Here is a 22,600-nt window from a genome sequence, read left to right as displayed (position 1 = left end):
ACTTGTGCTTCATTTATTAACAGATACAGGATCTACGCCAGAAATTCAACAATCTGACCATACTTGAGGAGTGTGGATGGGAGAAAGCCAGCAATACGAGCAAAGATGTGTTTCAGGTAAATTTGTGGATTTCTAATATAGACTTTTACTTTAATGAATTTAAGCTTTAGAAACATTTAGCTTCAGGTTTTTCATTTCACAAAACGTGTCATCTATTACAATGTCCTGATTGTCTTGAAAGAGTGAGGAAAGGTCAACACAAAATTCAGGATGGTTATTTCTGGCGGGGGAGGTGGGGCTGAGATTGGATTTGGTCCTCCTGAGAGCTTCTGAGTTGCTAAGTAACGGTATGTACCAGTGTGTTTTATTCTTTAAACTGTACCTATACATTGTTTTGCAGTAATAATAGCAGTAGTACATAATTTATATAATGTGCCAACTATGCTTCCCAGGCCCTCACACACATTGACTCAGTTAATCCTCACAACAGTCCTGTGAGGTGGGTGCCGTTATCCCCGGGTGGGGAATCTGAGGCCAGGAAGACTCGAGCACGTGCCCAGGGTGGAGCTGGGTTTCTCATTCCAGAACCCATGTTCTTAACCCACAGGTTATGCCATCTCTGCTTTCTATACTCTTGTGCGTGATATATTTCAAAATGAAAGAACTTTTTAAGTAGAAAAGAGGAACAATGACTCTTAGACTCTCTCTCTTCTTCCCAAATTTTATCATGTAAAATTTCCTATTTTCTCTGTAAAATTGGCTTTGTTGACATGATAGATTCCATTCTTATCTATTTGTACTAATTTTTTTCCCAAAATATTTTAACTCCAAGCTTTTGGTTCAGAATTGCTACTTCTCAAGCCAGCTTGGAGCCCTGCCACTTTTTCTTTTAGATTTTAGAAAAATGCCTCTGGTTGCAAAATCAGGTTTCTAAACTGGTACTTTATTATGCTGTGTAATCCAAATAAAAACTCTGTTTTGAATTCTGTCTTAGGAGTTTAAGATGTTAGAGTATTAAAGGATTATTGTAGGATTGTTTTACTAATGAAGTCTCCTTATTTTACTAATGAAGTAATGTCTTAGTAAGACGTTAGTAATGTCTTACTAATGACAAAGGCCCTGAGGACAGTGACGAGATTGATTGAATGAATTTCAAGTCTGTTAAACAGGAAGGATGCTGGGACATTTGGACCTGCCGTGCGATTTCTTATCGGGTGCTTAGTCCTGGGGACATAACACCATCAGTGACGCAGATAACGGCTGTGTCAAGACAGCATTATGTCGGAGCCTTGTAATTCTGCCCCTTACCACCAGTGTTTCTCTCCTACATTATTTTATAGGCCACCGTTAAGACTACTGAACAGTTAAAATCAAACTAATCTTTTATCTGTACTTTGGAACCATTCCCCCAGATCTCTTAGTCATTGACCTCTCATCCCATCAGTTAGCCTTGTTCTCTCTTTTCCATCAGTTTTTAGACATGTTGAAGGGTCCTATCTTTGTTTACATTAAACGACAACCACAACTAACTCCTTGAGGGCAGGAACTTTGTCCTTTACCTTTGACCCCCAGCATGTTTAGCACATACTAGGAACTTGATAAGCATAAGATGGATGTGTGAAATATTTTAGGCATGCTTTATTCATTTTTCTTATAAGATGGTAATGAGTTGCTTTAGTAAATGTCATAATTTCTCTTTGTAGGAAAAAGTTGTCTCGGGTATAGCGAGTGAACCAAAACATGATGATGCTGGGATCGCAGATGGGGGTCGCCTCGCTGCTGTGAAGAAGGCAATGAGAGAGAGGATGCAGCCGGGAGAGCGTGCTGAGGCCGTGGGCTCTGCGGTGCCAAAGGAAGTTGATCATAAAGCGTTTGACACTGGATCTTTTAGAATTGAAAGTCCCGTTAAATCATTCTCAGGTTAGTTTTTCTGTTGAGACTACTTAAGAAACGTACTTGGGTTGGATGGGAGCTTGTACAGGAGGTGAAAAAGTTTTCACAGGAATCAATATAAGCTGTCTGTGATTTCTGGAAAATAGACCACATCCTCACCACCAAACACTTGCAGATTTTGTTTGATGGATGGGATTAGATTACCTGAAGTGACATATCTCCTAAAGTTGCTTTTCTGTGTTTTCTAAGTGACTTCACTTCCATTATTAGCCCCTAACCCCACGGTCCTGGGAGGAAGGTCCCAGGTCCCAAGAGGGAAGGGCGATGAGCATGAGGAGTGAGGTGATTTCCTTCAGGTTGGTGCCAGGCTGGATGAGAATTTCAGCAGGAAAGGAAGCTTAGGCACCAAACCATCACACTTCTCTGGCTGTTCTTAAAAAATGACGCTTAGGGAAGGTGGGTTTGGTTTTATTTTCATTTGTATCAAAACTTTTGCCCAGATCTTTTTGAAACACAACAGGCCAATCCACAGACAGAAAGGGGACTCATGGTTGCCAGGGGCTGGGCGTGGGGAATGGGGAGTGACTGCTACAGAACCCGGGATTCCCTTGTAGGGGGATGTGAATGTTCGGGAACCAGACAGTGGTAATGGTTGTGCAACACTGTCTATGAAATAAAGGCCCCTGAATTGTACATCTTAAAATGGTTAAAATGCTGGTGGAACTTTATGTGAATTTTACCACCATAAAAAGAATGAAAGTATCTGCAGTATGATTTAGTTTATGTACAATTCTAGAAATCCCTAATCAATAGTGACCACAGGGAGCCTGGGGCTGGGGGCGGGAGGGATGAGAATGAAGCAGAGTTTAGGGGCCAGTGGAGACGCTCATCATGCTGACTGTGCTGACGGCTTGACAGGCCCACTGGAGCTCACCAAACTGTCCACAGCAGACACCCACTGCTTCTCGCCCAGCAACTGTGCCCGGAGAAAGCCGCCAAAGAAGTAGAAAAGCTACACAGGTTTCAGCTCGTGGGGTCACTTTCATGCTCCCACACGAACATGCAAAGCGAGGGCCACCTCGCCAATGGGGAGTGATCGCCACCCATAATGTTCAGAGAGAACACACCCAAGCATAGAACAGCGTGCTACTTCTCATCCAAGAAAGGGAAGAAATTAAATATGTGTGTACATACACAGATGTATATTTGTAGGTATTTGCTCATATTAAAAAATAAAGGATAAGCCAAATTTATGAAAACTGTTACTTATGGGGGAGGAAGAGAGCAGAGTTGAACAGACAGGGGTAGACTCTGGACTTATGGGAATATATCTGGTTTGTGAGTTTTGACCTTGGAACCATGTACGTTTTTACATACTTATAAAACAAAATTTAAAAACATACTTTAAAAAGGCGATCTCTAACAGAAGAGAAGGGGACACTTCCGATCTTCCTCTTGGACCAGTGTTACCCTAATACCAAAACCAGACACAGGAATCACAGGAAAACTGCCAGCCAGTATCTCTTCTGGATACGGACACAAAAACCATCCACAGAATACCAGCCAGTGAAATCCAGCCACGCAGAAAAAGGACCACACACGATGGCCAAGTGGGATTTGCTCCAGAACGCAAGGTTGGTTTAACATTGGAAAAACCAACTCACGTAATGCACCTCATCCATAGAATAAAGAACCAAACCACACGGGCCTCTCAACAGACACAGGAAAAGCATCCGACCAAGCTAACATCTTTTCTTGATAAAAACGCTGACCAAACCAGGAATGGAAAGGAAGGTCCCCAACCCGATAAAGGGTATCTGTGAAAACCCACGCTCACAGCATGCTTAGCGGTGAAGGACTGGATGCTTTTCCCAAGGGCAGGATCAAGAACCTCCACTCTCGGACATCAACACCACACCACGCTACAGGTTCTTCCCAGAGCAGTCGGGCGCGACGAGGAAATAACAGATCCACACCGGGAAGGAAGAAGCGAAACTATTTCTAGCCGCAGGTAACATGATCATGTACACACAAAATCCTAAGGAATACGCTAAAACACTATTAGAACGAATAAATGAGTTCAGAGGACTGCAGGATACAAGATCAGTACACAGGAATTAATTGCATTTTTATACACTTGCAATGAACAAGCTGAAAATAAAATTCAGAGAAGCATTCCAGTTATAATAGCATCAAAAAGAATAAAATGCTTCAGAACAAATTTAACAGAAGATGTGCAAAACTTATACTTGAAAACTACAAAACATCTTCGAAAGAAACTAAGACCTAAATGAGTGGAAGACGTCCTATGTACACGGATGAGAAGACAGTAGTAAGACGGCCATACTCCCCACACCGATCTACAGAGTCAACGTGAGCCCAGCAGAACCCCAGCTGGCGTCTCTGCAGAAACTGACAAGCTGACCCTAAAATCCATAAGGAGTTGCAAGGGTCCACGGAGAGCCAAAACAAGCTTGAGAAGGGACTCACACGTCCCATTTCAAAACCGACTACAAAGCAGCAGTAATCAAGACAGGGTGGAACTGGCATAAAGACACAAGGACAGGTCAAGGGCTAGAATCAGAATCCAGTACTAAACCCTCATATTTATGGGGAACTGATTTTCAACAAGGGGGCCAGGGCCGCTGGACGGGGAAAGAATAGTCTCTTCAGCCTTGGTGCTGAGACAACTGGATTTCCAGACGTAAAAAATGGAGTTTGACCGCTGCATCACTATATTCAAAAATTAACTCAAAATGGATCAAAGACCTAGACGTAAAGGCCGAAACTAGAAACTCTCAGGAAAAAACAAAAGCAAATCTTCATGACCTTGCATCTGGCAATGATTTCTTGGATATGACGGCAAAAGTACGGGCAACAAATGAAAAAACAGATAAAGTGAACTTTATCAAACAAACAAAAACTTTTTGGCATCATGGAAGACTATCAAAAACTGAAAAAAGGGGTCAGCCTGGTGGTACAGTAGTTAAGTTTGCACACTCTGCTTCAGTGGCCCAGTGTTGGTGGGTTCAGATCCTGGGCACAGACTTACACACCGCTCAACAAGCCATGCTGTTGCAGCAGCCCACATCCAAAATAGAGGAAGACTGGCACAGATGTTAGCTCAGGTCCAGTCTTCCTCAGCAAAAAAGAAAAGGTTAAAAAAGACTCAGGTCAATTCTCAGTTTTTCAGGTGCTGAGTACATATAATTAAAAAAAAGAAAAAACAACTCAGAGAATGGGAAAAAATGCACACCAAGTATTGGATAAGGGACTTGAATCTAGAATATATAAAGAACTCTTACAATTGGACAATAAAGTGACAATCCAGTTAAAGAACGGGCACAGGATCTAAACAAACATTTCTACAAAGAAGATGCACAAATAGCCAATAAGCAGATGAAAAGCTGCTCAACATGACAGTCTTCAGGGAAATGCGAGTCAAAACCACCAGGAGACACTTCGTGCCCCCTAGGACACGCTGTCTACAATCAGCAAGACACAAGTGCTGGCGAGGGTGTGAGAGATCGGAACCCTCCTACGCTGCCGGTGGGAATGCAAAATGGGGCAGCTGCTTTGGGAAATGGTCTTGTGGCTCCTCAAAGCGTTAAACATGGTGTCGCCATGTGTCCCAGCAATTCCACTCCTAGGTGTGTATATCTGAGAGAACCCTACACCTGCACACCAAGACTCGCACACGCGTGTTCCAGCAGCCCTGTGCACCACAGCCCAAAGGTGGGCCAACCCAGACGTCCATCAGTTGATGAATGGATAAATGCACAACGGGACGCTGAAAGGACGTGCCACTGACACACGCCCCAATACAGACGAACCTTGAAAACACAGGCTAGCTTGTATTTTTGCTTTATTTTGCAATAAAGCACTTCCTTTATTGCTCCTCGCTTTACCGCGCTTTGCTTTATTGCGTTTTTCACCAGATGCTCCACCAGCAAAGAGAAGATGACTTGCTGAAGGCTCAGGTGCTGGTTAGCATTTTTTAGCAATATGGTATTTTTTAATTAGGGTATGCACTTTTCTTTAGTCATAATGCTATCACCCACTTAGACTACAGCATAGCATAAACCTAACTTTTATCTGCACTCGGAAACCAAACAATTCGTGTGACTTGCTTTATGGTGACATTCACTTTGTTGTGGGGGCCTGGAGCCGAGCCCCCAGTGTCGCCCGGGTCTGGCTGTGTGCTGAGGGAAAGAAGGCAGACACAAAAAGCCACACATGGTATGGATCTGTTTACATAAGATGTCCAGGATACTCGAACCTACAGAGACAGGAAGTGGATTAGTTGGGGGTGGGGGAGGGGGGATGACAGCTAAAGGGTACAGGGTTTCTTTTAGGGGGTGACAAAAATGTCCTCCAGTTGACTACGATGATGGCTGCACAACTCCGGGCATACACTGCATTGTGCTGAGTTGTACGTTTTAAATGGGTGAACTGTGGTCCGAGAGTTATATCTCAATAAAGCAGTTCCAACAAGAAAAGAGGACAAGCCCTAAAAACTGCAAGCAAAAGGAAGCACGTGAACCATTCAGCAGGTGGAACAGAACCTGCTCACAACACACATGGACGGAGGGTCAGCATCCAGAATAGGAAGAGACATTCCAGAGGGGAGGGTGGGGATGAAGAAAGAGAGAGAAAGCACCCCGGAAGCACAGGGGCAAAGGGGAAGCACAAGCACCCCAATGCGGCCTGAAGGCGGAGCTCAGGAGCACAGCCCAAGGCAGCCCGATCCATGGGGGAGCGGGACGCGTCAACGCCAGCACCCAGGAGGGGCCGTGCCAGCCGCCGGCTACACGGGAGCCTTCCCACGCGGCTGAGGCGATGTGGGAAACCACGATTGTGCTCGTCTACGTGTGTCTACACATGTCAACATGGATGGCCTGGAGACATGCCACCGAATTTCAAAACCAAATGGTGAGACAATGCACGGGGGATCATGTGTTAGGCTAAGTTCAAAATCGACATGTTGCTGCGCATGGACTGTGGGTCCACTAGCACCCACCCTACACAGGGAGAGACACGGGGCAGGAGGGCGGAGAGGAAGGCCCAGGCTGGACCTCAGGGGATCAGTTGCTTAAAAAATGCAAAGGTGAACGCTGCTCCATCTGGGAGGGCAACAACGCACAGGCATGTCTGTCTTCAATATTTGGCACAACCGTTAATACAGAGTCTCCACTGTGTTTCAGATCCTGAAAACAGAACACAAGCACCAACCCGTGAACGTGGTGCTGCCCAGAGGCAGCACGCAGGGCACCCACCTTGGCCACCTTGCCCATGTCCTCCATGGTGGCTCTCTCGTGCGGAAACTGGGCGAAGGTCCGCTCAATCTTGGCGATGACGGCATCGACGTTCACTGTCCCCTGCGGACGGCCTCGGGGGAAGTAGAAGGTGGGGATGCTCTGGCTGCTGGCTGGTGGCAGGGGCTCCTCCTTTGTCTGGACCTGAGAAATGAGACAGGTGGTGAGGACTTGGGAACAGGAAACATCGTCCTCACATGAACCCGTAACAGACAGGGGCGGCACCGTTCTCAAAGTGAGCGCACGGGGCCACGGAACCCCAATGTGCACAGAACGCCAGACAATCCTGGGGGCCAACTCCAGCCATGAGGCCACCCGCATCCGAAAGGTCACACACCACAAGAGAGCGTCACATACCACTGATCCACACTGCTGAGCCTCCCCCAGCCCTGCCTCAGTGTGACCCCGCAACAGTGACAGCTGACGGCCCAGGCTGCCAGGGAGGCTGGCACAGGTCCTTGTGGGGAGCCTGCCCCGCAGTCCTCCTGGGGTCAGGGTCCTCCAGGCGGGCCGTCAATGGCGCTCGCTCACAGCCAGGACAGGTGTGGCCTCTCTTTGGGGCCCACACCTGCAGTCGCTGGTTCCCACGTGTGCCTCCCGGAGAATGGGACGTACGTCTGTCACCTGACCTGGGATGGCCCTCCGGGAAAGGATCTGGCCCTGCAGCCTCTTTCTCGCCAGAAGGCAGAACGGCAGCTGAGCCACCCCAAGTGAAGCCAGCACCTTCAGCAGCAACTACTTCGGAGAAGTTTGACCTCCTGACATGCTTTCCAAGACACAGTGGTGTCGGGACGTGCCCTCGGGGATTCAGGGAGCTGACCTGCTGTGGGGCTGTCGTTACAGGCGGAAGGGGGGACTCTGTATATAAAACACGGTTGTTTAAAATGCCCCCAAGCAGAAAGAGCTGTTCAGTGGACCCGGTTAAGGAATGACTGCCGAAAGTTGGCCCCAGGCCTGGTCTGCAGCACCGAGGGGGGAGAGGCTCTGAATCTCCTCTGAGGCCGAGCCCATGAGGCTCGCTGTTCCCACTACGGTGGGCACGGTCGCCCAGCAGGACTCAGCAGCATCTCCCTGCTGACTCAGGAGAGGCCTTCTGGGGCCAGAAACAGCTCCTGGGAGCCGGGTCGTAGACGGCCGCCGAGGACCAGGCACCCGGTCGGCCTCGACGGGCAGTGACGGGGAGGCACAGTCTGGCCCATGGACGCATCTCCGGTCTACACCCTACATTCTCTAGGGCTGGGGACACGAGGCCACAGTCTCAGGAGGCAGGAACAGCCCAGCGTCCTACTGGGGAAGGACTGGACTGAGCAGCAAAAACCCAATGCCTGAGGCCACGGGGGCTGATGGGGCCGGGAGTGGGCAGATGGTCAGGAGAGTGCACTGTGAGGGTCCCCAACTCAACAAGGTCTGGGGAACCCAATGCACACGGGACACCACGGGACCACATAGGACCTGCAGACCCTGAGCGTGCAGGAGACACACACACAACACAGCAGGCCGAGGAAACACCACAGAGGGTTCAGGGCCGGCCCAGTGACCGGGCACAGCGTGGTTCTTACCCAGAGGAATGGCACCGCCAGCAGGCCCGAACGCCCAGGTGGGGGGTCCCCTCCATGCGCCACGGGGCACTCACATGTCAGCCACCCTCCCCAAGGCCGAGTGACAGAGCACAGCTCATGCAGCCACCGCCTCATGCCACAGGGACCAGGGGCTGGAACACCAGACACCAACAGCACTACCAATTTGCCACCAGGATACACAGTCAACACGGCTCCCCACTGAAACCTGCGGGTGTCCTACACATCTCGTCCTGCAACGGGGGCCTCTTCACCACCCAGCTGCAGCCTCTGGGACCGGCTAGTGTCCTCCTCAGTCCATCAGTCCATCTCAGGGACGGCCCATGTTCTCTCAGTCACGTCTCGGGATGGCCCCACGTCCCCCTCACTCATGTCTTGGGGTGGCCCCCCACGTCCCCTCAGTCACGTCTCAGGATGGCCCCACGTCCCCCTCAGTCACGTCTCAGAACGGCCCTGCATCCCCTCACTCACGTCCCGGGACGGTCCCTCGTCCCCCTCACTCACGTCTCGGGAGGGGCCCATGTCCCCCTCAGTCATGTCTCAGGGTTGCCCCGCATCCCCTCAGTCACGTCTCAGCATGGCCCCATGTCCCCTTCAGTCACATCTCGGGACGGCCTCGCGTCCCCTCAGTCATGTCCCGGGACGCCCTGTGTCACCTGTCTGTTTTCCCTCCAGCACTAGGAGGAGGAGTCACTTGTAAACGCTTTCTGTCCTGCCCCACTGACGTGACCCACAGACGACAGCAACACGTCCAGAGGTGTTGCTGTCCTGAGTCTGCTGTACTGGGGGGCTATGGGGAGAGCCTGCAGACGCACGACAATGAGCCCTGTGATCACAACAGGGCAAATAAAACAGTCAGGGGTTTGACGCAGGGTCACCTCAGTGCTGAGAGCCGAGAGGCAGATGTGGACGGCACGGTGATCAGAAAGGAGAGGCTGCAAAGGGCGGCCCTGAGGTTCCGGCACCTATTGCAGGCCGGCTGTGCTGAGCGAGGTGGATCTGCCATGGACGGTGGGAAGCACGAGGACCACACTGTGGACTAAGCCTCAGAGCAGAGCAAAGGCTGGACGATGACCTCGGGCCCACCCTTCACGAGACTCGGCCCGAGTCAGCACCCAGGGACACAGGCTGATCCCCCTCCTCCCAGCCCGGGATGTCCTGTTCCACGGGGATTGGGTTACAGTGTCAGAATCACTGAGTCCTGATGTGACAGCCCTGCACAGCAGCACTGAGCCAAAACCACACCCACCGTGGCCCAGGGACAGGCGGGAGGGGAAGCCACACCCAGAGCTGCCTCCTTGGAAGGAGAGGGTTCGGTTCAACAGATCTGCTGGGGGTGCCCACGATTCGCTTTGAGGAAGATAACTTTTCCCCTCGATTTCTGGAACAAAGACTGAGGGCCATTTTTCATTTTTTTAATTTTTTGTGAGGAAGACTGTTACTGAGCTAACATCTGTCCCAATCGTCTACTACTTCATATGAAGGAGGCCGCCTCAGCGTGACTTGACGAGCGGTGCTAGGTCTGCGCCTGGGATCCGAACCCGCGAACCCCAGGCCACCGAATCGGAGCCTGTAAACTTAACTGCTGTGCCCCCGGGGCAGGCCCCTGAGTGCCTGTTTCCTTGCCTTGTGGCGGTGGTTCCGTTTTCCCGTCTTTCTCTTTTCTTCTCTCCCGCGAGGCGGAATGAATTGCGAGCCCAATGCCCTGAGCTGTCGGCCACAGTCGCTGCCCTTGTACCTTTGTGCAATACGGTGTTGGTGTTTCCTGAGCACCGACCACATCTTCCCATGAGCCATCTCACTCAACTGCCGCGTTCAGGACAATCTGTGACTGACGTGCCACCAGCATCCTGTATTCACGGTGGGAAAACTGAGGCACAAGGAGTCTGGCGCTCCAGGCAGAGGGCAGGGCACCTACACTGTGGGGTGGCTGCCCCTGGGCTGGTTCTGGAGCCGTTGTCAACCATGTGCCTTCTCCCCAGTCCATGGCTGGGCTGACACAGACCCCTGGGCTGCTAAGTCACAGGGACGTCGTTCGCTGCTGGTCAGCGCTAGGAGGCCGCGCACCTGGTCACCTGGGAAAGGACAAGGAAGAGGGATGACAGCGCTGCTACGCCTCCATGCAGACACACTGCTCGGCCTCTCGCCTACGACCAGGTGTGATTCCTGAAAACGAGGTTGCTGTCACCGTGTCAGCCGGCTTCTGCCAGACCCGTTACACAGTTAATACTCAGGCCGGTCCTGAGAAATGGACTTTGACAAAATGGACAGAACGTGACAAAGAACTTAAATCAAATCTTCCTGCGGCTGTCAGTGCACAGCAATCCACCACGAGGCTCACCCTCGCCCCCCTGGCTGGCCCGAGCGTCCCCATGGGTGCCCTCCTCCCCCTGGATGGCCACAGGCACACTCCAGCTGGCGACGGCGTGATGCTGACTCCACCACACGAAGCCCTGAAAGCAGCGGGGTGGGCTCACTGGGGCGTCCTGGACATGTGGTGTCAGGCCCTGTGTCGCTCACGCCCACTATCTGTGCCCCCCTCCTGTGGAGACATAGGGACATTTCCTGCCCAAGGGCTGCCAAGCGACAGCTCTGGAACCTCGCTGGACACTCACGAGGAAGTCTGTCTTCATCTGCACAAGTCACGCGTGGCGACCAGACCTCCTCATGAATCCGCAGTCTACGCAGATGCGAATCCAGGCTGGGATCCGCGAGCAAGGCTTTGCCCTGGGGTCCTGGCGGCTCTGCCTGGGGAAGTAACGTGGCCTTTGTGCCCTGGTGACCTCGCGGTGACCCGGCCGCCACCACACGTGAGGGGAGGGCGGGAGGCCAGCATGCCCCTTTGTGGAGCAGCAGCAGCAGCAGCGAGTGCTCGTGGCTCCTGTCCTAGGCGTGAGGATACATGCAAGCACCTCCTGAGGGGGCTTTGGGGGCCTGGTGTCCCTGGTGCTGGTGTCTGCACACACCACAGTCCTAAAGGTGGGCGGTCCCCACCACGGGCTAGGCGCCTGTCCTGCGTTGTTTAAAGGTGAGCGAGTGCAAGAAGCTTACAAAGGCCCCAATCTGAATGGGAGCACAGGGAGGCAGCCGGCACGGCCTCAGCACCGCAAGAGTGTGGCTCGTCCACGTGCTCCTGCGGGAGGAGCTCCGGGGGCCACCACCATCTCCGACACCGCATTCCCTCCTGCCCCGTCAGCAGAGGGCGCTGTCAAACTGAGGTTCCGCCGTCTGGGGGAACTAAGACACCACACAGGCATCATGCTCCACCCCCACCGTACTCTGAACCAGGTGGAGCATCTCCTCATTTGTCTAAAAGGCAAGGACACCATCTTCCCTGCCCCTTCTCTACTCCACGCTGTGCCGTCATTTCTGTTCCTCCTCTGACCATTCCCAGGGCGGCACGTGTCTTCGGCTTTGTGAGTTTTGTCCTCCGTCCCCAGGCCCCACGTCTTTTTATTTACTTTGTGACGTCTGTCACCACACGGGAGTTTTTAGATCACGTTTGTAGTCGGCTTCATTCTCTCGTTGGTCTAACAGATGGTCCAAGGCAGCACTGGGAGCTACTTTATGACATCTGAGCACGTGCCCTGTGCTCACGAACTCAGAACGACCGGCACCACGGGGACAACGTCTGAGGTCTGTACAGTGGCCCATCGACCCTCCCATGGCCCTGCTGGGCGGGGAGGCCTCGGACAACAGGAGAGGCCAGAGGTATAGAGAAGGACATGGGGGGCCAGTTCCAAGGAGGATGGACACCGGGCCCCCGTGATGCAGGCTCGGCCGCAGTCCGAGAGGGGGAAGCTGATGGGCCACCCGGGCAGAGGGGCCAGCCTGGGCCAAGGGCACGGGGAGCCCCAGGTCCTGTGTGGGCCTCGCAAGGGGCAGAAACCACGCGTCAGGAGCAAGTTCACCAAACCTCTGTGGGTGGAGACGCGCCAACGTGTCTTCCGAAGCTGCAAAGACTGAGCACTCTAGGAGGCAGTATTCACACTGCACGGGATGAACCACATCTGACGGTTTCTACCCGCTTCCTGAGCACATGGCGCAGAGATTCCCACGACAGCGATGGCACCGGCTCAGTCACCTGTTCCTCCTTCTCCATCCCCCACCGTCTGCTGGTCCGCTTGTCTCCAGGGGCAGGAACAGGAAGGGGATGGGGCCCAACAGCCAAATGGGCCTCCCAGTCAGGACTGGCGGGGAAGGGCCTGCTGGTCGCGATGGAGACACACACACAGACGCACACACACGCATGAGGCCTCCACGCCCAGGGCTGCCACGCGAGGGCCTGTCTCTGCCTCAGCTCGTGTGTCTGTTCCTGGGGGTGGACACACAGCTCGCTGATCTCCAGGAACCCCTCGCCTCGTGCGGCAGCCCGGGTCCTTCTGACCCTGGAACACAGCAGAGCTCCTGTCTTCCTCTGCTCCGGGCCCTGAGGCCTGGCCCCGAGGACACACGCATAGCTCCATGAGACATGACCTTCTGGACAGCGGCACAGGACGAGCAGAGTGGGACACGAGCGAGCTTACTGCCTGGGGAGCTTGACCATGGTGGAGGGAGGACGCCCACATGGGCTGCGCAGTGAGAGACGGCCCCTGTGGTCAGAGCCATGCGGACGGGGGGAATTTGGGGGGAATTTGGCAGATGGAGGGAGGGAGGAAGGGAGACAGCTACAAACTTAGGGGCAAAGACACAACCACAGGTCTTTGGTGCTCTTGACAGCGCCCTGCAGACACCCCGCATGGCCACACTGGCTGCTGCCAGCAGGAGGGCTTCCCTTGAGGGTGCCACACGTCCCTTCCACCAACACGCTGGTACAGGAGGACGGTCCCCTGGGTCAGGAGTTTGAGAACCACTGCACCACAGCTCCCTGGGGCACAGCGGGTGTGTGGAGGCGCTAATGACTGCCCCTGTCACTGCCCACCTCAGGGCCTTTGTGCCTACTGTTCCCAGGCGCCCCACAAACACTGCCTTACCTCATCTAAGACCATGATCAGATCCCACCTGCCACTAGCATGTCATCAATAGACAACACAACACCCCCCGCCTGAGCCCACTCCCACCTGCCGTCCCCTCACACCAACCATCACCCCAGGTCACAAGGTCATCCCTGACACACCACACATCCCACCCCACCTGCCGCCCCCTCATAGTAACAGTTACCCCAGGTCACAAGGTCATCCCTGACAGGACAAACATCCCACCCTACCTGCTGCCCCTTGACAGGAGCCATCACCCCAGGTCACAAGGTCATCCTACACACCACACATCCCACCTCACCTGCAGCCCCCTCATAGGAACCATCACCCCAGGTCACGAGGTCATCCCTGACAGAACACACATCCCACCCCACCTGCCGCCCCTTCACAGGAACCTCACCCCAGGTCACAAGGTCATCCCTGACAGAACACACATCCCACCCCACCTGCCGCCCCCTCATAGTAACCGTTACCCCAGGTCACGAGGTCATCCCTGACAGAACACTCATCCCACCCCACCTGCTGCCCCCTCACAGGAACCATCATCCCAGGTTACAAGGTCATCCCTGACAGAACACTCATCCCACCCCATCTGCTGCCCCGTCACAGGAACCATCATCCCAGGTCACAAGGTCATCCCTGACAGAACACACATCCCACCCCATCTGCTGCCCCCTCACAGAATACATCACCGCAGGTCACAAGGTCATCCCTGACAGAACACACATCCCACCCCACCTGCCGCCCCTTCACAGGTACTGTCATCCCAGTCAGGCTCTGTAGGCTTTTCTGTCATCCCAACTAGAAGGTGCAGCTACCCTCCAGTGCCTGGCACAGAGCAGGTCCCCAGCAATATGCAGTGATGGAACGCACATCCCAAAGAGCTCCCCTGAAAGGAAAACACCTTTCGCTGTGTTCGGAAAGCTGCTACCTCAGAGAACTTGGCCACATGACTCTGTTTCCCTCTGTCCACAGTGAGTCTCTCCCAGCCTGGAACCTTCCATGTCTCTCACACTCATGGGGAAGCAAGCGTCTCCCACCAACTCACTCCCTGAGGCACAGCGCAACACTGGATGACCCAGTTCTGGTGCTGGACTTGCAGGATCGACTCAGGGAGAAGTAAATGCTAACATGTGTGCTCTTTCTGCGGCCCTGTCAAGACCCAGGTACCCGGACCAGCCCTTCTGAGGAAGGCAGCTGGAAATGCTGGGGAGAGCACTTGACAAACATCTTCCTGAGTGCCTCACGGACTGGCAAGAGAGGAAGGACTCTCAGGGCACGGACGCTGGGAAGGGGCACCCAGCGAGGCCAGGAGAGGCTGGACAGGCGCTGCCTTCAGGGAGTGCACTCAAGGGGGTGAAGTGACCGTCACCTCACAGTGTTGCAGAGCTCGGGGACAGGAGGCAACATCCAGCATCCTCGACGGAGGCTGCCCCCTGAGCGGGATCCTGGGGGCTGCCCCTGCAGCGAGAAGAATGAAGTGGAAATAAATCCCCACCAACCTCTGACCCCAGGAAGGAAAGGACAATCATAGGCCTGAAAGCTGGTGCTGCATCAAGGGGCTGTGGGCAGGGGTGGTGGCGAAGCTCCCCAGAGCTCACAGCAGACTCCCAGTCAAGTGTGCAAACCAAATGTACATCCTGTGCCTGGTCCCCAAACCCTCCAGCCGACGACGTCAGGCTGCCACAGATCAGCAGTGCCCGGAAGCAGCAAGATGTGCTGAGGTGAACCATCCTCAACTCGGGACTCAGAAAACGCCCCAAGTTCCAAGGAAAGTGAGGCGTTCATGATCAAAATGCACAAACACACATGAAAGGAAGGCACCATGGGGGAGAGCCGGCAAGCAGGGAGCAGCTGGGCTGGCGAAGACTCCGGACTCTGACGTTGTTGAGAATGAGAGCCGACACGCTTCATATATCAAGACAGGGAGAGGCTTGAAGATGCAAGAGTGAGGAGACTTAAGACAGCCCCAAATAAAACGTCCAGAAGAACAGGAAACACACTTGCTTTCTGGGTTGGAGAGCAGAGCAGCACAGCTGGGAGGGACTCGTGCCCCGGGAGGGAGGAGACGCAGGTGCTGAGCCTGCAGCTGCAGAGCTGGAGACACATCCTGAGACCCGAGGCCCAAGGAACCCCAAGCAGGAGTCCTTGGAGCGACCCACACTGCACACCGGACGACGAGACGGGACAACACCCAAGACAGCGGCAGATCCTCAGAACCTGCCACAAGGAGACGGAACGGAACAGAAAAGGGGACCGTCTCCAAAGGAGCGACCCAGGAGCCCTGCAGCCAGCTTCTCGACAGAAATGCAGGGGCCAGAGCTGGAGGAGAGCGGCTGCCCTTTCGCCCAAACGCCACCTCCCGGGAGGTGTCTGCCACACAAAACCAACATGGAGACAGTTTGAGACCAAAACGGAAGAAAAGCAAAAGCGAGCCGGCCACTGTCAGCAGACGCTGGTCCAGGATGTGCGGGGGACCGTGCGTCAGGCAGAAGCCAAGTGCTCCTGACGCAGGTCGGAGATGCAGGAAAGGGGCGTATGGGGGGCAAATCTCAACACGCTGACTGTGTGAATCATCATAAGGCGGCGATTTTATTTCTTTTTACAAACCCTCCGAAGGCAACAACAGCAGTATAAAATGAATGGGGTCATGGAATGGAAGTGTCTGAGAGTTTTGTTTTTTTTTGTTGAAGAAGATTAGCCCTGAGCATCTGCCGATCCTCCTCTTTTTGCTGAGGAAGACTGGGCCTGAGCTAACATCCGTGCCCATCTTCCTCTACTTTATATGTGGGACGCCTACCACAGCATGGCTTGCCAAGTGGTGCCATGTCTGCACCTGGGATCCGAACTGGTGAACCCCGGGCCGCTGAAGCAGAACATGCTCACTTAACTGCTGCACCACTGGGCCAGCCCCCATCTGAGTGTTTTGAGCTGGAAGGCAAAGGTATTAATTTTTCACCTGGAAAAATCCAGTAGTGGCCATTTCTAGGATGAGCAGTCAGCTAGGAGCAAGGGAATACTCCAAAGTAGGAGAGGAAAAGAGAAAGAGGAGGCAAGAAAGGACAGGACGAAAATAAACCAAGATGGACGAACAGTCATAACACGTGGAAACAGACAAACGGCACAGTTAAAAGATGAAGATCAGAAGGAAAAAGAGAATCGTGTCTATTCACAAGAGACACACATAAGACGTAAGGGTGCAGAGGGTGAACATCTTCTCAAAAGACGGAAAAGGGTAGAGGGGCCGTGGGGTGGCTGGACTGACGTGCACACAAGAGGTGGAGGTGTGGACAGTACTAGAGAGAGACAGGGACCGCGTCAGGGCAGGCGACCAGGGGAAACGACATGCCTCAGAGCTGGCCGATGCCGGCCCCAGGAGCCCCACACGGACACGGCAGACGCTGCAGGGAAAAGCAGAGGTCCAGCCCCCAGGGAGGCCGGGCCCAGCTCCCCGGAGCGATGACGGAGCTGACCGGACAACGAGAAACAAACAGCCTGCTGCAGACACGGGAGATTTACAAGTTTAATCTCCGGGACAGAAATAGATGCGGCCCCAGCACAGCTGCAGCTCTCACATTCTTTTCCAACACACAGGACGCCGTTGGGGGCTGGCCACCTCCTGGGCCGCAAAACAGGTCTCAGCAGGTCCTGCAGGGACCGTGGGGCGCATTCCCCGACCTCCAGGGGACGCGGCCAGATGACTGGAATGAACAAAAGTGGCAAAAACACACACGTGTGTGTGTGAAAGGAGAGTCCTAAAGTACGGCTCAGGCCTCTTAAAAAATGGCAACCAGCCGACCAAGGGGCATTCGGGTCCCCAAGCCTCTTGCCTGGGCTCCCACCCGCCCCGCCCCACGCAGGCCCCCTGCAGCCCCGATCAAGGGGCACGGCCTCACGGAGAGCTACTTCTGTAGAGGGCCCCAGCCGCCTGCTCCCTGACTCGACCCCACTCCTGGGACCTCAGACTCGCCCATGGGCCTCCCAGAACACACAGTGGGGCGGAGCGGTGCCCCCACGACCAAAATCCAAGCCCTGGGATAAAGCAAAGGCATCTCTTCTCCCGCAGAAGGGTGTGGGGGAGCCCAGCAGAAATCCGTCCAGCTGTGTCTCTGGGGTCACACCTCCCAACACCAGCCTCGGACGGTCAGGTCCCAGAGGGGTCAGACGGCACGTGCTGGGACATCAGATGGGTCCCTCCGACTCCAACGGGCCAGGACAGGGCACAGGTGGCAGAATGAGAGCAGGCCAGGCAGGGACGCTGGGCCGGAGCGGCCAAGCCCAGCAGCGTCCTGGGCGGCCCCGTCTGAGACCGGATGCAGCAGCAAGGCCGGGACAGGGCCCTGGACGGGGCCAGGGAGCTCAGGGGGACAGCCTGTGGATTCCAGGTGAGCCCAGGCCCCAAAGATGCTGCACCCAACAGGAGGCCCCTGTGGGCCGCGAGCTTTCTCCTCGGCTCCCGTGGACCCTCCACACCAGCTGGCAGGAGGTGCGCCAACTAAACGCGTGAACGACACTCCACGCTGACAGATGGGAGCCAGAGGTCAAAGTTTAACACAGGGGAGCCAAAGACAACAACGGGGGAGCCAGGCCCTGCACACGGGTTCGTGCGAAGGATCTCCCTCCAGCACAGGAGGGGCCGGGCTCACTGTGGAGGCTGCTGGGCCAGCCGCGTTCACAGGAGGGAGCAGAGCTGTGTTCCCAACACTGACACAGACGGGGGAGCCCGGCTGAGCGGGGTCCCCGGCCTGGACACTGTCAGCCTGGCTCTGCACCTGCCCCACAGGACGGGCTCCCAAGGGGGCGTGTGTGTGGCTCTGGAGTGGCCTGTGAGGGGAACCTGCATCCACAGCCGAGTGGACAGAGGGGCCGCTTCCAGCTGCCAGGGTCCTGGGAATGTGGATCAAAGGGGGTATTCATGACCCTTCCTGCAGGGTACTGTGACCCCACCCAGACTAGGACCCCAGACTGTTGCCCACTTGCCATCTGGGACAGGCAGAGCTGGGAGGCCACGCTGTCACCCCAGGGAGGGGAGGTCAGCTCAGAGTCCAGGACTGTCCCCAGGGGGTGGCCACACTGGGGTCTGGAATGACGCTCAGCGGGGTCTGTGTGCCCTGAAGGACCCTGCAGGGAGGCTGGACAGCGTGTCCGGGCCCACAGCAAGGTGACAGAGTGGAGGAGCAGAGGCGCCCGTCAACTGTGCCTGAGCCTGTTTGTGGAGAGTGGGTGATGGGACCCCCGGGGTACAGGACGCTCAGGACCCCTTCCAGCGGGGTGAGCCGAGCATGTCCTGGGCCTGAGAGAGCCTGCAGTGACCACCGGGAGTTGGCGCTGCTCGGCGCCCAGAAGGCCCGAGAATCCCTGGGCAGGGTGGGCGGGTGGACATGGGAGGCGGGAGCAGGGATGGCTCCACTGTGGACGGCACAGCCGTGCCCCAGGGTCCTCTGCTCCGGGCCAGGGGGGCCCACTGAGCGGGTGGCGTGGCCGTCAGGCTGAAGCACCACCTCCCTCCCTCCACCCCCAGCCTCTCCCTCTACCCCCAGCCTCTCCCAAAGATGTTTGCTGACCCCCCCAAGGCTGTGTCCCGAATCCGCCCTCCAACATCTTGGGATGAAAGGAGCCAGGAGAACTCTCCTTCTGCTCCTCCCACAACCCCCATGAGAAAGACCCACTGGTCCACCGCCTGCAGCCCAGGGAGCACTCACGTTACGCAATGCACATCGTCACGGCTGAGAAGCAAGGTTGAGACATGTTTTCTGTGACAAGAAACAACTTCCCATGAAATGAATTCATAAAGTTTGATTCCCAAAAAGTGATTTTCATTTGATAAGCAGCAGCCCTAAAGCAATGCAGACTTTCCTGCATGGGCTCTGTGGGGAGCCGGGCCCCCAGGCACGACCATCCTGGGCGAGGCTGGAGGGATTTCCGGGTCTCCCACACAGCCCAGTGGACCATCAGGAGAAACCCTAACTGCCCCACATCTGTTTTCCTATCGTCAAAGCAGGACCCGCGTGGGGCAGATTCCACTCCTGGGTCTCCAAATGCAGGCACTTTCCTTAAAATCTAGGGACAGACTCACACCTTCCCCAGCTGCAGACAAAACTTCAGAAGTTGGAAGACACAAGACAGGAAAAATTCCCAAGCTGTGTAAAAGCTGAGATATGATCCCAGAAAAACTCCCATTAAAATATCAGCAGAAGGCAGGTCTTTTTTTCCCCCAGATGGCCCGGTCTGATTGGATGTCATTTTTTTTGGCCACAACAGGACGTTAAGTCCTGGCCTAGAGAAAAAGTGCGGGTGTCTAACTGCAAGAGGTGAGGCGTTCAGGAGCAGGAGCCCCGGCCCCAAGCCCTGTGGCCCTGCCCCCAGCACCGGCCCAGAGCTGAGGCGAGGACAAGATATGCCACGGAGAGACCCCTCGAGTCACAGACAGACTCTGGGGATCACGGGCTGTCTGATGCTTCCAAACGACTGGGTCCCTCAAACTAACTCGTAACACGTCCAAGGTGTAGACACAGCAGGTCTTACTCCTCTGAGCACACACAACCATGGAGAGGGTGTCTACACGCCAACTACTCACTATCAGCACCGAGCCATCCACTTGCCCGGCCCATGTGTGCAGATCCCCACAGCCCAGTAAACACCATGTGGCCGAGAAGGCCAGGCGTCCCACAGGGCCGTGTCATCACGGAGATGGCCGTGACCATGGGCCAGGCTTCCCACCGGGACCACAGGGTCAGGTCCCCACCCGAGCCAGAACCTGTCCACGCGCTGGGGGCTTGCATCCTGGCCACACCGCGGCACCTGCCGCCAAAACTCCAGCAACGGGCGAGCTCTTAGGAGCTCTCCCAGCGACTTCACGCGGGACCCACGCTCCCTGCACGGGTGGGTGCGAGCAGCCCCCGCCCCCCCCACACCAGGGAGGGACTCGGGAGGGACCCGGGTGGGCCGGGGGGGTGACATGCGGCAGACCTGGACCTGCTGGAAGGCCTTGAGCCTCTTCTTGAAGCGGGAGGGCAGCACGAAGTCGCAGCCGCGGGCCAGTGAGGCCAGCTCCTGCCTCAGGCTGGGGTCCTGGCACAGCGACGGCTCGTGGAGCCGCATGTCGGCTCGCGTGGGCCGCCAGGGCCCGGGCCAGGCACCTCGCTCTGGCTCTTGCTCTCGGGGCTGGGCCTGGCTGGGGCCGCTGGGCTCGGGGCGGCAGCTGCGCCCGGCAGGACGGTTGGGGTGGCTGGGCTCAGCGCACTCCGTGCGTCGCTGGCCAGGCGCTGTGGGGGCCGGCCCAGGCGGCGCGCCTTCCACAGGCTGAGGAGGGCACATGGCTGGAGGAGGGGTGGCAGGCCACCCCTCCCGCGGGCGGGCGGGCCGGCGGCTGTGCAGGCGGGAGGGGACAGCTGGCGCGCCCTGACCGAGCAGCTCTCTGCGCGACTGCTGAGGGTGCGGGAGGCCTTGCAGGGGGCGGTGTCTGCAGGGACCCCGGCTGTGGCTCAGTGTGGACGCACAGGGCACAAACAGGTCAGCAAGGACAGCCGATCTGGGGCAGATCTGGGGCCGCCTGCCAGCGCTCGCACAGCGGGGAGGTGGCGCTCTCCCCAGAAGCAAAGCCTGCCCGCCCGCCCACGACTAAAGGGGACCTGCCACAGGCTCCTCGCGGAGGAGCGGGTTCTACGCTGAGGCCCCAGCCTGGGACCCAGATGCAGCCAAGCAGCTGTTCCCTCCCTGAAAACGCACTGGGAACAAAGGGGTCTGCCCGCCCCAGCTTCCCCTGCTCCTTAGAGGCTGAGAAAACATACTGAAGCTGCAGAGGACACCGGAAAGTTTTCTCTTCAAAAATCGGGTGAGGGGGTGAGTATTCTGGCTTCTGTAGTCTTGGTGCCGGTTCCACACGACAAAACGTAGAATGTCAGGACAGGGCAGAAAGTACCACAACATACAAGGTAACAATATGGAACGACAGTGTGGAACGTCACGACAAAGTACCAAGTAACCAGAACGTCCAAAATAACGACAGTGCACAAAGTACCAACAGGGCAGAACGTAACCACAACGCAGGATGTAGCGCTAACGCACACCATAAGGTAGGAGCCAGTCACATAAACGTCAACAGGGCAGCAGACAGCAGGTGCACTGAGGATGCGGCCAGCGGACACACGGACACCCGGCACCTCCGCCCGCTCCCGCAGGAAGGACCAAGGCTGCAGTGGGGGCCGAGTCGCCTGGGCCCACGCAACTCAACAACAAAACATCAAACAACCCAATCAAAAAATGGGCTGGAGACATGAACAGACATTTCTCCAAAGAAGATATACTGATGGCCAATAGGCACAGGAACAGATGCTTATCATCGCTGATCATCAGGGAAATGCAAATCAAAACTACACTAACATATCACCTTACACCCGTTAGAATGACAAAAATATCTAAAACTAATACTAACAAATGTTGGAGAGGTTGTGGAGAAAAAGGAACCCTCATACACTGCTGGTGGGAAGGCAAACTGGTGCAGCCACTATGGAAAACAGTATGGAGATTCCTCAAAAAATTAAAAATAGAACTACCATACAATCCAGCCATCCCACTACTGGGTATTTATCCAAAGAGCTTGAAGTCAGCAATCCCAAAAGTCCTATGCACCCCAATGTTTATTGCAGCACTATTTACAATAGCCAAGATGTGGAAGCAACCTAAGTGCCCAGCAACAGATGAATGGATAAAGAAGATGTGGTACATATATACAATGGAATACTACTCAGCTGTAAAACAGAACAAAATCATTCCATTTGCAATAACATGGATGGACCTTGAGGGAATTATGTTAAGTGAAATAAGCCAGCAAGAGAAG

General features: G+C 55.1%; 1 protein-coding gene across 1 annotated transcript in view; it reads right to left on the bottom strand.

The window, feature by feature from the left end:
- The window catches only part of LOC139044366 (serine/threonine-protein phosphatase 2A regulatory subunit B'' subunit beta-like), a 55,893-nt gene extending 34,517 nt beyond the window's left edge, over positions 1–21,376 (bottom strand). The window contains exons 1-2 of the mRNA XM_070503830.1: positions 20,731–21,376; positions 7,170–7,352 (exon numbers count right to left, since the gene is read on the bottom strand). Coding sequence (XP_070359931.1) covers positions 7,170–7,352; positions 20,731–21,078 — 531 coding nt within the window. The 5' untranslated portion in view covers positions 21,079–21,376. The remainder of the gene's footprint in view (positions 1–7,169; positions 7,353–20,730) is intronic.
- Between the last annotated feature and the right edge of the window lie 1,224 nt (positions 21,377–22,600).

The sequence above is a fragment of the Equus asinus genome, unplaced genomic scaffold (assembly GCF_041296235.1).
Source record: "Equus asinus isolate D_3611 breed Donkey unplaced genomic scaffold, EquAss-T2T_v2 contig_803, whole genome shotgun sequence".
Lineage (NCBI taxonomy): Eukaryota > Metazoa > Chordata > Mammalia > Perissodactyla > Equidae > Equus > Equus asinus.
Note: the sequence above shows the minus strand (reverse complement) of the source record. Positions and strands in the feature narration are given on the sequence as shown.